This window comes from Salvia hispanica, chromosome 3 (assembly GCF_023119035.1).
Source record: "Salvia hispanica cultivar TCC Black 2014 chromosome 3, UniMelb_Shisp_WGS_1.0, whole genome shotgun sequence".
NCBI lineage: Eukaryota > Viridiplantae > Streptophyta > Magnoliopsida > Lamiales > Lamiaceae > Salvia > Salvia hispanica.
In genome coordinates this window covers 45,895,091-45,911,764 of record NC_062967.1, presented here as the reverse complement: position 1 = coordinate 45,911,764, position 16,674 = coordinate 45,895,091, and the positions used below count along the sequence as shown (strand labels likewise).

Sequence of the window (16,674 nt, the reverse complement as noted above, 5' to 3'; positions counted from 1 at the left end):
TTGATATAATTAGAAATTAGCAGATAAATGAGATATTGTGCTATTTCCCACAATATTTTTTCCAAAATATCTCAAAAAGTGTAACATGATATATGGGGACACACTAAAAATGTGCTGTGGTTTTCCTTTGGTAAGTTCAGAATAGTTTTGAAGTTATTGGCCATCTTTTTTCTTGTTAATTGTAGAGACTGACTATGCATTTTGATCCTGTTTTCAGTTGATGACATTGAATAATTTACAAAACAATGAAATAACTTTTGCTTTTCGTCAAACAAACAGTAGAGTAATAAAAATTATAGTAGTACAAATTTATCAGATGCGAAAACTACTACTAAGGCAACACATTATCTAAGAATTAATTTTAATCTTGCTAAACATGATAAATATTTTGATTTCAAAAGCAAAACATGAAGTACAGTATGTCACTAGCAATGTAGACTTCGATAAATGTATCTTTACAAAGTAATGATCGATTGACCCATTCGAATTAAAGTTCAAAACTAATCTGTACTATACCCAGAATTATCAAATGATTCAACAAGCTGATTGTTTCATATATGTGGAAACTGATGGAATCAATCCAACAACATCATCTATCGTTCAAAAATTTCTATTTCGAAACAATTAAAATCGTCCTAAACAAGGAAAAAATAAATAAAATCATAGAAATCAAGGGCATACAATTTGACTTCCTGGGTAATTATAGAACTTGTTTTCATCAAGAGGCTCATATTTGTTATGGCATGGTGATGGACCGGAAGGTGGGACCGGTCCTCTTGGTAGCCGGTTTAGGAGCAAAGACTCCATAACTCTAACCTTCAAAATCCTTGAGCCTTCTCCTCTTGAACAAATTGTTAAACACCAAATTAAAAATATCAAAGCAACTCTTGAACTCAATCTCGCCCTCTGCATCTTCATCTTCTACTCCTTCTCCTTTGATTTGTTGGGCCAACTTTTTTCAAAGAGAATGTATTGTTGTAATATGGTTAGAGAAGCAAAAATTGAAGATTTTGTATTATGCTACTATCTCTATATATAAGTAACAACTCAATCGCCGGGTTGAAAACCATGCCGCATATTATGATAATTTATTATTCACCAACCACATAATTAATTTTATTAGTCTTGTTTTTTGGGTTAATTTTTTAGGACTAGGGTGTTTCACATTGAATTTAATCATTTATGATGATTTTTGTGGCAGCTTCAATTTGACATTTGTGGCAACAGAAGTTTGAACGGAGACTGCAGCCCCAGACGGCTTCCTTTGTTTTTTTCATTTTAAAATTGATAATTGAATTCTTCATTTTAAAATTATATTTGACTTTCATTTTAATCAATCAACCATTAAAAATTTCCTCCTAAAAATCATTATAAATTAACGGTAAAACCTATTGGGTGATGAGTCATCATTACATGGCCAGCCATATGAATGCCGATTCAATTTATTACACATGAGATACATGTTTGTGTGGATCTGGAGATGGATAACATTATTTACTACAGATTTAGTATTTTTTTTTTCCAATAAAGCTAATATCAAATCCTCTATATGTGCACGATTTCAGCAAATTATAATAGTATCTTAATTAAAATCAAATCCAGTTTCGTGCTTTTAAGATTATTTATATTAGATTTTCATTTTGTAAAAATAAAATTTTAAAGTAATGATAAATTACGAAAAAAGAACAATTAAATAGTAGTATTTGAACAATAATTAAAATTATTAATTCATGTATATTTACTAAAAAGGCTTTATGTTGATCCATAATATGTCTGCATTCAAATGACGTTCACCTCCATCTGTTTAATGTGTAGACATAAACCAATTAATTGTCTTTGATGGAATTTGAACCAGGTTTCTTAAACTAGGTGTAGTCCATCAGATTACACTTTTATTTCTCTGTGCCAATTTAATGAATATATAAGTACAATTCGAAATTTTGGAAATACAGCCAATGAATGTTATTTATGGCGCTATATATTTTTGCATATATTCTTCTGTCACTGGACAAAAAATATTAATCATATTCAATTCATAATGATAATTATTTCTGTTGGATAAAGAGAAATATTATACTCCGTCTCATAAATAAGTTCAGATTAGTAAATAATTAGTTTAGTTAAGTGCAATGTAAGGGGAAAAGGCAAAGGTGTCCATATTCAAGTCAAAATCGTAGTGCATTTGATTTGGTTCTTGAAATTCATTAAAGTCAAATCTAGGAGGCGGCTCTTTGATTTATATATTTTCCCTTTCATAATTAGGAATTAACACCCATCAACTATAAATGTACATATTAATAAATAATTCAAGAGATTTAAATATGGCCAATAATTATTTCAACTTTTTTATATTTAATACGTCGATTCGCATAGAGATTGAAAATCTCTTTCCGAAGTTATCTAACAAATTAAATATTAATATGCGAACGAAAAAAGTCGATATAAGTATTTTATTGTATAGTTAAATTTCACAGAGTGGTTTATTACAAGCGAATATATTATTGTTCATTTGTTCATCAAAATCAGATGAAATTAGGTTTAATGCATTTGGACCCATTAGGCTCACTGCAATTTTAAATCAGCCCAATAGGTTGGGCTGGACCACTTATTATAGGTAAGAAATCTTGGAATTGTTTATATCAACTCAAACAAACCTCACTATTTCGGTTTGATAAGACGTTTCACCTCTAATGTATAGATTCAGAGGTTCCAAAGGCCCTGATAGAGAAGCATTATTGATATTCTTTCCTAATGAGAAAAAAAAATATTGTACAATGAAAAGATCCATAATGCTTAAGCACTGTTTGAGCACCACTTTAAATTTAAGACAAAGAAATAATAGTTGAAAAAAAATACTTACATAATTGAAGTGTGGATAGGCCTTGTCGTGCAATACCTTACCTTCAGTGTTAGACGTACTCTTCACGTGCCGCCAACGTATTTGTCATGCGCATGAATAAATTTCGGATAATACTAAGTCGCCGACAAATTACACTCATCCAATATTGCAGACTTTTCAAAGAAATAATTTGCGACGAGTTGGGGGGTCATCGAGTTTTCAAAGAAAACCCTTAATTGCAAAACACTTAGCAGGTAATATAGTTGCAAATTAAAAAGCTAGTTGCCCCTAAAAGATATCCACTTGCTTATAATACATAGCTATAAAAACGTATACTTAAAAAGCTACCTGCCCCTAAAAAATGCTTATCAAATAGAACTATGGAAAACATAAAACATGAAATTATAAAATGTGTCGATTAATTTTGAGGAATGTGGCCTGTCTTTTCGTACACATATATTATAGGAGTGGTATTCATTTACATAACCAGTCATCATACCAAAGCTTATTTAAAAAGACTACCGAAAGAGAGAAAAGGGCAAAGCAAAAGGTGCCAAATCATATTCATATCCAATATTTTTGCGTAGGAGCCACCTCCTCATCACTAAATTATTCAATGCATGTGTTTTCGTTTACTTGAATGCAAAAGATTATATAGATATATAGTATGAATTAATCTCGATGTGCCTTTTCATTTTGTAAGCCAGGTTAATTATTATATTATTATTAACTTCTGTCTATTTTCAATTACCATACACTGGAAATAAATGATTCGAGCACAAAATGAATTTCTTTTCCAGTTTGCGTTAATAAGTTATGCCTGATCAATCGAAAAGGTTAACTAATGGACCGTTATTAAAAAAAATGATAAACTCATTTTCTATGCATTTAGGGATTACATTTGGTGTACGTTATTAGATTTTAAAACTATTTGGGTATAATTTTATTAAAACTATACCAATTGCTTATTTGATTCGTTTGTTGAATTTTGATAGGAAAATGGCTTAAATGGAAATGAAACTTGAGCTGAAAATGAACATGAAACTATGTTGTTAAATATGTATGATTGTACATAGATTGGTTATGAACAAATATTTGTTAAATCAATGGGTTGTATATAGAGTTTACTCCATTAATTAGTCCATTTAGAAACGATACTCTTATTACTCTCCAAGTTTATACTATAGTTACATCTAGGCCTGTCAAAATGGATAGCGGGTATTGGATACCCGATATCCAAACCCGAAAAAGTCGGATAATTGGATACCAGAATTTCGATTTTTCGAGTTTCGGATCGAGATCAGGTATTGAGAAATTTGGATTTTTGGGTATCGGTTACCCGATACCCGATCGGGTATACCCGAATTATCTGATTTTTTTTAAAATTAATTAAATAGTGTATTAATTCTAATTAGGCCGATTTTTTTACAAACCCAAATACCCAATTACCCAACTATTCATATTCTAATCTCTAACTTCTCATATTAATTTTAATATTTAAAAGTTTAAATAATTAAAATATTAAGGCTTTTAATGAGTTACTGCTGCAGACAGCAACACGTCTCCCTCACCTCTCCTACTCTCTCGCCTACCTGCGCCTCCCACCGCCGCCGATGGCGGAGGGAGGCTCGTCTGTTGCTGCGATGAGAAAGCTTATTGATTTGTGGAATTCTTGATTAAGTTTACTTTGGGGTTAAATCTCTATATCTTTACTAATAAGTGGGGATTGGATACTCGATTGCTCGGGACTGGAGTAACATTTAGAAAACGGAGGGAGTAACATTTACAAATTTACAAATAGTTGCTATTTTTAGAAAACGGAGGGAGTAACATTTACAAATTTTCCTTATTTTTCCTGTTTTTATTGTTATTGATATTTTATAGGTTATTTAATTTAACTTTATTGCCTCTTCGTGTTAAAAAAAACATTCAAAAATAAATAATAGTAGTATTAACATAGATTATATGAAAGCAGTAGTAATAATAGGATTCACATAATGTAACCATGTATATGTGCCAAAACTAATTCAACTCCCAGCATTTCTTTAGCGATAAGAGATTTAAATATAGTAGTACTAATTACTAAATAAAATAATTTATACAATCATCCTTTATCTCGCGAAATTACTAATATTTGATGGGAAATTAAACAATAGTAGAAAATAATTCTTAATCAATATGCTAGCTTCCACTCAGAGCAACTTTTCATGTGGAAACCCATTATGGAATATATTCTTTATTAAAAGTTTAAACTGGGTCCATTACTTTTCTTTTACTTGAAAGCAAAATCATATTGCCAGTATTGGTTTTACGAGTCAGAGATCCAAATAATACTAGTATAATTTTCAATTTTTTTATAAAAAAAACTCTATTTTATACCTCGATATTTGAGGTTTTGCATAATTGTATCATAAAGTATACTTATAAATTGATTAATATTGAGGCATATTTAGAAATAAAAAACATTAGAGTATAAAATGATTTTAGTAGTATGGATTATTGAATTCTAGTACATATGTGAAGCATGGTCGGTAGATGAGCATGAGATGTGTGACGGTTTTTAATATTTATGAACTAGCATGCGATTGCCCAAATATATAAATGCACCCTATATTATTAAAATCTTATTACTGTTGCAGAGTTAGGAACCAAAATCACTACATTAATTCCATGACACAGTTTCTGACTTATACAGATATAGGCTCACGCCACATTCAATTCATCGTATTTAATTGGTAAGAAATCCAACCACCAAATTCTTGTAATCTCATTTTATAAATAAATAAGTATAGACAAAATCAAGATAAAAGAATGGTTGGATTTCGTTTTCATATAATCCTATGAATGAAAGATTATTTGCTGACATGGAGCAAGAACACATGCCTGAGAATATTTATGGGAATTTTTTTATATGAAGTTGAAGGCGAGGGGGAGGAGAGAGAAGCAAGAGTGGTTGCAGACGCGGCAGCCAAAAATGGTTGTGGAATATGATGGGATCAACCACCATTGTTACTGCAAGAGCTAGACATGGAAATATCTGCCTCTACTTCCTTTTCCTGCTCTTCAATCTCTTCCGTTTCATCATCTGATTCTCATATCTTGAATAAATTCTTTTTCCTTTTTTATCGTTTGTTAAATACTAACAAGAACACGTTTTTCCTTTTTCTTGCTTTGCTATTCATCAAGAACTAATTTTCCCCTCTCCTTGCTTTGTTAATCATCAAGAACTCACTCTTCCTTTTCATTTGCTTTGCTAATACTCAAGATTTGACCTTTTCTGAAACAAGCCCACTTTTATTTTTGAATTTCTTGATCTGGGTTCTGATTTGGAGGAATTCTTGCTTTGTTGCTTGGTGAACTCACTTTTTTTCACCGTCTATTTGTGGGCTTTACTGTTTTATTGAGGCAAAAGTTGGGTCCTTGTTGATGCCTGGTGAAAAGCTCTGGATCTTTGCCTCTGTTTGATGAGAGAGCCAGTTTTGAAGTTGAAAGTTGATGATTCTGGGATTGGTCGAGTCAAGTTTAAGGTTTGAATTTGTTTGAGGAATTTTGCACACCATCTTGTGTTGCTGTTGTTTATTATTGTCTGTAACCATACAGTTTTTGGTTTAGATCTAACATATTTTGTGTGGATTTCTTTCAGGCCATACAGTCCCCTTTGGTGATACCTTTCCTGGTTCTTAAGTGATCCTGTGCCTCGTTGAAACGGTGCAGAAAAAAGAGAAGTATATATACGTGACATCTAACAGAACAAGTAGATAACCCAATATTTTATTCTGGGTTTTTATTTTTGGTTAGTTAGGAAGAATTGTGATTGATAGTTGAATATATTAGGAGAATAGCATAACTGTTTTAGGCCTAAATTGCCTAATTGATCTACTAGTGTTTGTGGTGGGATTTTACTGCTCTATGGCAACACCTGGTAGTACACTGGTGAATTTGATAGCGAAAATTAGATCTTGGATGTCTTGGGGAGATAGTCAATCTAAATCGACTGAGAACAACTGCAATGGTTTCTGTCATTGTGGTGCGAGTGCATTAAATTCTCATATCAAGTACCGCTGCTTGAGCTGTGGAAGGTGGTGGTGTGGGAAATGTGTGCAGGGAATCGCTTCTTTAGATGTTGCTGCCCCTAGACGTTCAAACGAGAATACCGAGGCTATCTTTGATATCAAGACATGCAAACTCTGCTTTGAGCTTGGTCCTATAAGTAAAAGTACCCAGAGGTGCAGTAGTAAGGTTTATCCTTTTGAATCTCCGAGACAAAGCCAGGAACCATCATCACCGAGTTTTAGTGGTGAGAAATCCGATGGTCATTTTCCTCACAGTGTGGATGGAATCACTGATGAATCATATTCTAACCAGTCATCTCCATTATCCTTGCATCATTCATCAAGCAGGTACGAGCTGGATTTCTTTTTGTAGTGTACGATCATCTAATCTTGATCACTGTTTGTTTCTTGCTGAAATTAGTGTATAAATGCTTTTGTGTTGATATCTTGAACCAGAATAGTCTAGTTGATGGAATTACTGAATTCTCTTGTTGAAACCTGTTTGTTAACTCTGTGGGCTTATGAGACTCTATTAATCTGTGTCTTTTATATGTTTATATCCTCTTATTGCTCCTTATGACTCCAATAATTGTAACTAGAGACTTTTCTAAATCAGAACTTCTGCTTAATTTGCTTTTGGAGTTTAAAATTTGTGAATCGTGTTTTTTTTCAGGAGTGATGAAGATGATGGAGAGGATTCTACGGGACACTTTTTCAATGCTTCGAGTGAATACCTTAACGACATTTCTGACATAGATTCTGTCTGTCTTCGACCTAGACATGAATTTTGTAGTTTTATGTCTCTCGATTCAAGTCCATCAGATAGTCCCTCTAGGATCAATGTTAATTCCAATATAGTCGGGCACTGTGTAAAGCGAGAGCTTGAGGTGGACTCAAGTTCTCGAGATGATAGCAACTTCGACCCAGAGCAGGCTATTTTAGAAAAGTCTGCTGAAAGAGTTTGGGATTCGAGGAATGTTGAAACTAATGGTCTCATTTGGATTCCTCCTCCTCCTGATGATGATGCTGATGAGGAGGAAAATAGTTTGCGTACATATGATGATGAAGATGATGAAGTTGGAGCCTCTGGTGCTATGTTTTCCTCTAATAGCAGTCTTGAGAGCACATTATTAGCCAAGGAGAAGCAACATCTGGATTCCAAGGAGCCCTTGAGAGTCATTGTTCAGGGGCATTTCAGAGCTCTTGTGTCACAGCTATTGCAAGGGCAGGGAATAATCTCGACCAACGAGAAATGGCTAAACATAGTTACAGCAATTGCGTGGAAGACGGCGAACTATATAAAACCTGATACTAATGGAGGAGGTAGCATGGATCCCTGTGACTATGTAAAGGTCAAATGTGTAGCTTCAGGAAGTCCCAGTGAAAGGTAAATATTCTTTGTTACTATTAGATATGAACTGGTTTTTGCAAGAAAATGCAACCTAACCTGAATTTTCCATTAGAACATGACTTTTAAAAACGTTGCAATTACCTCAACACTGCCTTTTACTGTTATAACATCCTCAATTTTCAGCTATAAGACAGTGATGTCTCAACTTGTGTTATATGCAAAGGACTAAAGTTTTGTTTCTTTTCAATAACTGCAGCAAACTTATCAAAGGAATAGTTTGCACGAAGAATATAAAACATAAACGTATGACGTCTCAATACATAAACACCAGAATATTACTCTTAGGAGGAGCACTCGAGTATCAAAGAGTTCCCAATCAGCTGGACTCTTTCGATACATTACTGCAACAGGTTTATCCCAGATTAGGGTCTCCATTTCATTTCATTTTCTTTCAATATAAAAGCATTGGCTTAAATTTTGATTCTGAATCTGATTCAGGAAAAGGACCATCTGAAGATGATTATTTCAAAAATTGAGGCCCTCCGTCCTAATGTTCTTCTTGTTGAGAAAAGTGTGTCTTCATTTGCTCAAGAGCAGCTGTTAGAAAAAGAGATATCGTTAGTTATAAATGTTAAGCAGCCGCTACTTGAGCGGATTGCAAGATGTACTGGTGCCCTTGTAACTCCATCCATTGATCATTTACCCAAAACAAGGCTGGGGCACTGTGAGCTCTTCCATTTGGAGAAAATCACAGAAGATCATGAATCGGTCAATCAGTTTAACAAAAAACCATCAAAAACCTTGATGTTTTTCGAAGGTTGTCCCAGGCGATTAGGTTGCACGGTAATATATTCACTCAATTCACATGCGTTTTCAGTTTTTTGGATGCATCATGCTCTTGTATGAGCATTTTGTTTTCCTTAATTTCATTTACTTCTATGTTGTATTCTAGGATTATGATATGCATTCTGACACTATTTTACATTTCATCTTGCTTTGCCTTTGTCTGTTCTAGTCAACCATATCTAAACTTTTCGAGCACTCTCCTTTTTATTTCTACCAATGATATATTGATAATGTCTCTTTGTTTCTTTAATTGAAAAGTTCTTGACGATAAGAAACATGCACATAATAGTTATGATTGCTTTATTATTAAACATAAAACAATTTTGAAATCTTGACGAATAAAATCTGCCATATTTTTTAGGTTGTACTGAAGGGTTCATCTCTTGAGGAACTCAAGAAGGTGAAAAATGTGGTCCATTATGCCATCTTTGCAGCATATCACCTGTCACTAGAGACTTCATTTCTTGCTGATGAGGGCGCAAGCTTTCCTAAATTCTCACATTTTAATCCGAAAAAAATGACTCTTGATAAGGAAATCCCAGCCCCCTACTCTGTCGCAACCACCAGCTACAAAGAAGAAGTAGGCGCCCTTCCACGTATTGGATCGGAAGATCTCAATTTGGAGCATGGATTACAAGAGTCCATGTCTGTGCTTGGCGTGGTTGAATCTGATGATCTCTCTCCCAACAACGAGATTATATACAGAAAAGCACTACTGAACGCATGTGATGAGAACTTGGCTTTGGATGGAGCCCTCGACAACACGAGGCCTACTTGTAGACATGCAGGTTTATCCCCACTGGAACCGAGTCAAGTCAAGATGACCAATGATGCTGAAGCCTCTATTGAAAATTATTCAGCAAATGACATTGACAATAGTCAGAGCATATTAGTTTCTTTCTCCAGTAACTGTATCCTGAATGGCTCTGTATGTGAACGTTCACGGCTTCTTCGTGTGAAGTTTTATGGCCCTTCTGATAAACCACTAGGGAGATATCTTAGGGAGTACTTGCTTGATGAGGTACCTCTTTTTTTTCTTTTTCCCTTTCTAGTACCACTTCTTTTGTTGTTCATTGTGCTCTAAGTTAGCTTATGATTTCATTACATTCTCGTGTTTCCAGTCATCTCGTTGCCATTCATGCAAGAAATCAGCTGAAGCCCATGCCATACGTTATACTCACCAGCACGGTAACCTGATGATCAATGTGCAACGTCTCTCCACTGTTAGGCTTCCCAGGGAACAGGATGGCAAGATTTGGTTGTGGCACAGATGCCTCAGATGTGCACATGTAGAAGGAATTCCACCTGCTACACGAAGAGTAGTTATGTCAGATGCCACGTGGGGACTTTCTTTTGGGAAATTTCTTGAACTTAGTTTTTCACAATATGCTACAGGGAACCGGGTTGCAAACTGCGGTCATTCCATGCAAAGGGACTGCCTCAGATTTTACGGGTATGCGACATTTTAATTGGATTCCATTTCTATATTGTATTACTGTCTTTAATGGCACAAACAATGATGTTATTATTATTGGTATTCTGTTTTCACAGGTTTGGAAGTATGGTTGCCTCCTTTCAGTATTCTCCGATTAGCATCCTTTCTGTTTGTTTGCCCCCTCCGATTCTTGAATTCTGCAGGCCCGGAGAGCAAAGCTGGCTAAGACAAGAAGCATCAGAGGTTCGTGAAAACTTTAAAAAGCTTTTCATCTCATTGCTTTAAAAAGATTGGTTATAATGATAATACAAGTATTCTAACTATATCTTTTTCCTCGTATTAGCTTCTGAGTAAAGCAGAAGCCCTGTATACCGAGATATCAGCATTACTTCAGGATATCAATCTCCGAAGCTTATCTTCTATACATGAATTTTCCGAAGCAAGTGACTTGCATGGACGGATCTTGGAGCTAAGCGACATGGTTGCTAAAGAACAGAGCTATTACCAAGTGAGTACTTACTATGCAATGCATTAAATTTCTAATAACTTAGTAAATCTAAATTTTAATTTTAACTGATGTGCTTTTTTCAGGATTTGCTCCAACCACCTAGCAATGAGATTCAAGAACACGATCAAGCAGAAGTTGACATTCTTGAGATTAACCGCTTGAGACATTCTCTTTCAATCAATTCAGATGTTTGGGATCGGCGCTTGTATCTGCTCGATTCCCTCCTCAGGAAAAGTTCTAGTCTGAAGGTTCCCTATGATGTGGAAGCTCGCATCACACGAAGAGATTCTGAAACATATACGAACCCTTGCAGCCTTGACCGTCGTCATGAAGATACTAGGGTGGAGCACCCAACAATAGAGAAATCTTTCCTCTCGGATAAAATAGATTCTGCCTGGTGTGGTGCTGATCAGGCACTGATGGGAGCTTGCTTGCTTGACAACCTAAATAGTGATGTATCCGAAACTATGTCAGCAGCCAAACAAATGAATCAGAGAGACAACCCAACTTTCAGAAGATTGTTATCACGAAAGAGAGTTTACTCCTTCGATTCTGTTCAGAGGCTAGAAGAGAGAATGAGTGAAGAGCTGCCGCCTCATTTGCATTTGTTGACACTTCGATCTTTTCATGCTTCTGGTGATTTCAAGTACATGCTCAGGGACCCCGTCTCGAGTATACAGAGAACAAACTCTCACGTATTACCAAGCGAAGCTGAGAAGTTGAAAATTTCAACACGTGTCTCGCCCTCTTTCATTCCGTTTCTCTCTATTCTGCCTGAAGGAGCAAGACTTCCTGTTCAACAAAATGGTCAACGTGATGTTTTCATCACTGTTTATGACAACGAGCCCACGAGCATAATCTCGTATGCCCTTACCTCCAAAGAGTATGCTGACTGGATTGCTGACAAACAGAATGGGAATGCAAGAGAAGTGAATGCTGGTAGCCTATTCAACATCTTGAATCCGAAAGCTGCTGACCTTTCCACATGCCCGTCTTTTGGTTCTCTCGATCTGGATTACATGCAATACAGCAACTACTGCTCCAAAGATGCATTTCTCTCTGCAGATCCCAAAAGTTCGCCTCACTGCAGAATTTCTTTTGAGGATGGGTCTTCAACGACAAAGATGAAGTTTTATGTTACTTGTTACTTTGCGAAGCAGTTTGATGCTCTTAGGAAGAGGTGCTGCCCCGATGAATTGGACTTTGTGCGGTCCTTGAGCCGCTGCAGGAGATGGAGCGCGCAAGGAGGGAAGAGCAATGTCTACTTCGCCAAATCATTTGATGAACGTTTCATAATCAAACAGGTGACAAAGACCGAGTTGGAATCATTCAACGAATTCTCTTCCGAGTATTTCAAGTATCTGACAGATGCTCTTAGCTCTGGAAGCCCAACTTGTCTTTCCAAAATACTCGGCATTTACCAGGTACATTCATACCTCCGATCTTGCTCTTGACGTTAGTATGACGTGGCAGTCATAACTGTATGCATACTTGGTAAAAACAGGTTGCAGTGAAACCCTCAAAAGGTGGCAAGGAGACGAAGATGGATTTGATGGTGATGGAGAATCTCTTCTTTAAAAGAAGTATCACGAAGATTTATGACCTGAAGGGCTCAGCACGATCCCGATACAATCCAGACACGACGGGAGCAAACAGAGTACTGTTAGACATGAATCTAGTGGAAAACTTGCGAACGGATCCCATATTTCTCGGAAGCAAAGCCAAGAGGAAGCTGGAGAGAGCAGTCTGGAACGACACCTCATTTCTAGCGGTAAGCCATCAAAAAATTTTCTAGATTGGTAACGCATTACTAGAATTGTGCAGTATTAGAGTAGGCTCAAGTCGATGTGGATTTGTTCAGTCCCTTTCATAAGGGCTTTTGTAGGAGATGATGGGTCCAATTCTAATACGCGTGATGTTGTGTTTTGCAGTGGGTGGATGCGATGGACTACTCGTTGGTGGTGGGGGTGGACGAGGAGCGGAAGGAGCTCGTGCTGGGGATCATCGACTACATGAGGCAGTATACATGGGATAAGCACTTGGAGACATGGGTGAAGGCATCTGGTATTCTTGGTGGACCAAAAAATGCTTCACCAACTATTATTTCACCCAAACAGTACAAGAAAAGATTCAGGAAAGCAATGACCGAATACTTTCTTACAGTGCCAGATCAATGGTCCTCGTAATTAACAGCTACCATTACACATTAACATTGCTAACCATTCATCTATAGAAAATAAAATTAGATTAACTCTTTCTGATTGTAGCCTTTTTAATTGCTGGATGATTGTGATTACATTTTAGAGGTTTTGTTAACATACAATAATTTTTGAATTTATTATCCCAATTGACTCATATTTTAAAGATTTGACTATTATTTCCCTAACCAATTAATAATTTGTTGCTATGCTGGTTGACCAAAAAGTTTAGATGCCAAGAGAAGAATTTCTCATGGAACATGTTGAGAATAATATGGAGTAGTTATATAATTAAGTCTAATAATTATCCGCTGAAAGAAAAAAGTCTAATAATAAATAATATGATCCAGAGTCAGAATAAATGTAGGTTGTATGCATAAAGTTTGACTTAAAATTAGAAAATAAAATCATTCACGGAACAATAAATAAATCGGAAATTGACAAACATGTACATGCATGTATAGAAATGAGATTAATATAGAGGTAAATAAATCATTCTCAACATCTGCATTTTCTTCATATACATACCAAAAATTGGCACAAACATATGCGTTGCTGATAATTAGAAGAGAAAATATTTACAAATACTACTTATCAACAATTACTAAAATTATAATCTAATTAAGACTACGAATCCACAAGATGTATTTCTCCTTCCTTGATTAGCGAAAATCCAACGCGCTTCTGCAAATTGAGGATAAAAATAATCAACTAATTCAAGTCGTTATAGTAGTATGATTTATAAGTCTTCGTCACCGTTTTTTTCTTCTTCACAACTAATCTAATTTGTGGGGCATTGAGAAGTTGGTTAACACCCCCATATTATTTATCCTTTATGTCATCATCTTTCTTTTTGGTTGTTATTGTACTTTATTTCGCCATGTAAACATTATAACAAACTTTAGCATTCTTTACAGGTTGCAATTTCTTATAAATTTGAAAAGATGTTGAACTTCTTCTTTTATCGAAAGTGAAATGTGAATGGGCATTTTATGCTAAAGTTGAAGTCCAATGATTCTTTTCATAAAGCTGAAAAAGTTATTTTCATTATATTATTTTCACCTTAGTTTATGCTATAATGCAACATAACTAACGTGGGCAAACTTATCTTATCAGCAAGTTGCATGTATACGCATAACAAATTTAATTTAAAAAATAGTCCATTTTCATACAAAATTAATAAAAATATGAAGAAAAAATAGATAAAGTATAGGTGAAGTTGGAGAGGAAAAGAGAAAAGGTGAATAAAGTAGAAATATATAAAAAGTGGGTATTAAATTGGGAGAGAGATTTCTTTTTTAACATGAGACTAACTTTGGTAGACATATGAAAATTAAAAGATGAGACTATTTTTTATAAACGAAAGTTAATAGTATAAAAAAATATTTAAAAATATAGAGATCTATAACTACAGTGCATTTGTTTGGTGGGGGCTTTTGGCTCTGGAAGAAGAAGACTAATTAAGAGATCATCAACAGTTTTTCAGAAATTCAACATTTGTTAGTTAGATGCACCTACTCACAAATACACAATATATGATTTTTTTAACAAATATTAGTTTATCCTTTTAGTTTAAATCAAATAAATTCATAGACTATATTTTCAACATCATAAACCTAATGCTATTTCTTTTTTTCTTTTTATTTTTATTTTTATCCTGAATGTATTTTCTTGCATACTTATTTACTCCTATGTATATCCCACGTAATATGATGAATGTACTACTTCACCCACTTCACCCACTGTAGTATGTGTGGATATAAGTTATGGAGTTATTTATAAGTATATACTATAATTAAAGATAAAGACGTGGCATATCTAAAAATATATACTCCTACGTGTTAAATATATAAAATGAGATGAGACTAATTCTTTCGAAATTGTCAAACTTTTTGGATATAATTGGGAGTTAGCGCAACAAAATAGAAATTTTCAACTTGTTTTCGAAAAACTATAGTACTACATAATAATTTTGAATGACCTAATCATTATTGAATAACGATAGCAAACTATACTTATAAACAATTTTTTCATATTTTATTTGCATATGGTTAATTTAATAGAACAATCTAATGATAAAATCAAACACCAAACTCCCCAAACATGCCATGAAAACCGGACCAATTATGTTTAAAATTCAACTAAAATTAGTAAAGTATTTAATTTAAAAAAACATACCTCGCGCGATTTGCTCGTGCCCTGTCTGGCCAATCCCCGATCACCGCCGCCACAATGCACGTCGCGCTCCGCCGTAGCGCCGCCGCCGGTGCTCATGCAAAGGCCGACAATTTTCTCCGCCACGTCAGCACCGTCCTTACTCTCAGCCATCAGCTTCTCCACCTCCGCCTTGCGCAGCCGCAGCTTGACTCTAACTCCGCCGCTTTCATCAACGCTCGCTGTCGACCTCACGGCAGATATATCGGAGGCCGATCTCCGCGAGAGCATCAAGCTCTCGAGGCGGTCCTTGGCGGTCATGTGGACCCCCGAGCGCACCCTCCGCATCATGGGAAGGCTCGGCTGCTCGACCAGGAAGTAGAGGCGCCCCGGCTTCAGCTCGTGGTGCGGCTCGAGCGGCTTGGCGCGGGCGCCGAAATGCACGACCGCGTCCGAGGCGAGCAGCACGTGGCCCGGGTGGTTCTGGAGGACCGAGCCGGCCTGGACCGGAGTCTTGAGCTTGAACGTTTCGCCCGTGATGTTCATTATTTTGACGCTTCTTTTTCCTCCAAAAGCGTTTCCCATTGTTGTTTGTGAATTGTGATTATGGTAAAGGGGAAAGGATTAAGTAATTTGTAATTTGTAAAGCTAAAGTGGGGTCAAAGGAAGTGCTATTTTTGTTGACAAAGACATTATCATTATCTATTCACACCCTCTATTTTCCCGCTTATTACACACCTATGGAATTTTAATCCAAATACTTACTTGTATTTAATAATGAATGGGATACTACTACATTTTATTCATATTGTAGAATGTACAATTTTTTTAATTAGGGGGATTTAGGAATAGTATATCTGATATTAGGAATAAATTCTGAAAACCTATTATTCATTCATGATTTATATCATGAACATAATTATAGGATTATTACTCTTTTTAATCCCACACACACAAAGCACCATCCAATAAATACCTACTAAAATAATAATAATAAAAGTGAGAATTATAAAAAATCTATTAGTATTAAATTAAAAAGAAAGATATTCACATCGTTTTGTAATTATGTTGAAGAAGTCCTTGTGCAGGCACAAGTGGAATAAATTATAAATGTAAAACAATCTTTCAAAATTTGCTATGGAATAACCCAAAGCGACTTACGATGTGTTACTGCATAGTGCATACTGGCGGTGTGAATCTAAGAAGCTACAACATATTCCGTTCATCATCCATGTGACTACCGATTGACTAATTATTCTCTAAATTACCACCCAAAATATAATTAGTTTGC

At 35.4% G+C, this 16,674-nt stretch overlaps 2 protein-coding genes across 3 annotated transcripts; one reads left to right on the top strand and one right to left on the bottom strand.

Annotated features, from left to right (window-relative positions):
- Positions 1–5,674: 5,674 nt before the first annotated feature.
- Positions 5,675–13,395, top strand: LOC125214123 (putative 1-phosphatidylinositol-3-phosphate 5-kinase FAB1C). Of its 2 annotated transcripts, XM_048115019.1 has the most exons (12): positions 5,675–6,366; positions 6,483–7,239; positions 7,565–8,278; positions 8,499–8,652; positions 8,741–9,085; positions 9,450–10,109; positions 10,210–10,541; positions 10,640–10,766; positions 10,867–11,031; positions 11,115–12,455; positions 12,536–12,802; positions 12,963–13,395. In XM_048115019.1, exons 2-12 carry the CDS (start codon positions 6,749–6,751, stop codon positions 13,215–13,217), a joined length of 4,851 nt encoding a protein of 1,616 aa, XP_047970976.1. In that variant the 5' UTR covers positions 5,675–6,366; positions 6,483–6,748; the 3' UTR covers positions 13,218–13,395. The 2 variants fall into 2 exon arrangements, with proteins under 2 accessions (XP_047970976.1, XP_047970975.1); XM_048115018.1 differs by having other exon boundaries at positions 5,675–7,239.
- Positions 13,396–13,688: 293 nt separating this feature from the next.
- Positions 13,689–15,995, bottom strand: LOC125214126 (uncharacterized protein At1g66480-like). The gene is made up of 2 exons (XM_048115021.1): positions 15,408–15,995; positions 13,689–13,913 (listed from the first exon to the last, which is right to left on the bottom strand). Exons 1-2 carry the CDS (start codon positions 15,966–15,968, stop codon positions 13,857–13,859), a joined length of 618 nt encoding a protein of 205 aa, XP_047970978.1. The 5' UTR covers positions 15,969–15,995; the 3' UTR covers positions 13,689–13,856.
- Between the last annotated feature and the right edge of the window lie 679 nt (positions 15,996–16,674).

What these genes read in the sequence shown, in the direction of transcription:
- LOC125214123 (XM_048115019.1), top strand. Translation starts at nt 6,749, where the DNA reads ATGGCAACACCTGGTAGTACACTGGTGAATTTGATAGCGAAAATTAGA. An exon ending in AAGAACAGAGCTATTACCAA is followed by an intron (nt 11,032 to 11,114) that starts GTGAGTACTTAC and finishes TGCTTTTTTCAG; the next exon opens with GATTTGCTCCAACCACCTAG. An exon ending in ACGACACCTCATTTCTAGCG is followed by an intron (nt 12,803 to 12,962) that starts GTAAGCCATCAA and finishes TGTGTTTTGCAG; the next exon opens with TGGGTGGATGCGATGGACTA.
- LOC125214126 (XM_048115021.1), bottom strand. Translation starts at nt 15,968, where the DNA reads ATGGGAAACGCTTTTGGAGGAAAAAGAAGCGTCAAAATAATGAACATC. An exon ending in GCACGAGCAAATCGCGCGAG is followed by an intron (nt 13,914 to 15,407) that starts GTATGTTTTTTT and finishes CTCAATTTGCAG; the next exon opens with AAGCGCGTTGGATTTTCGCT.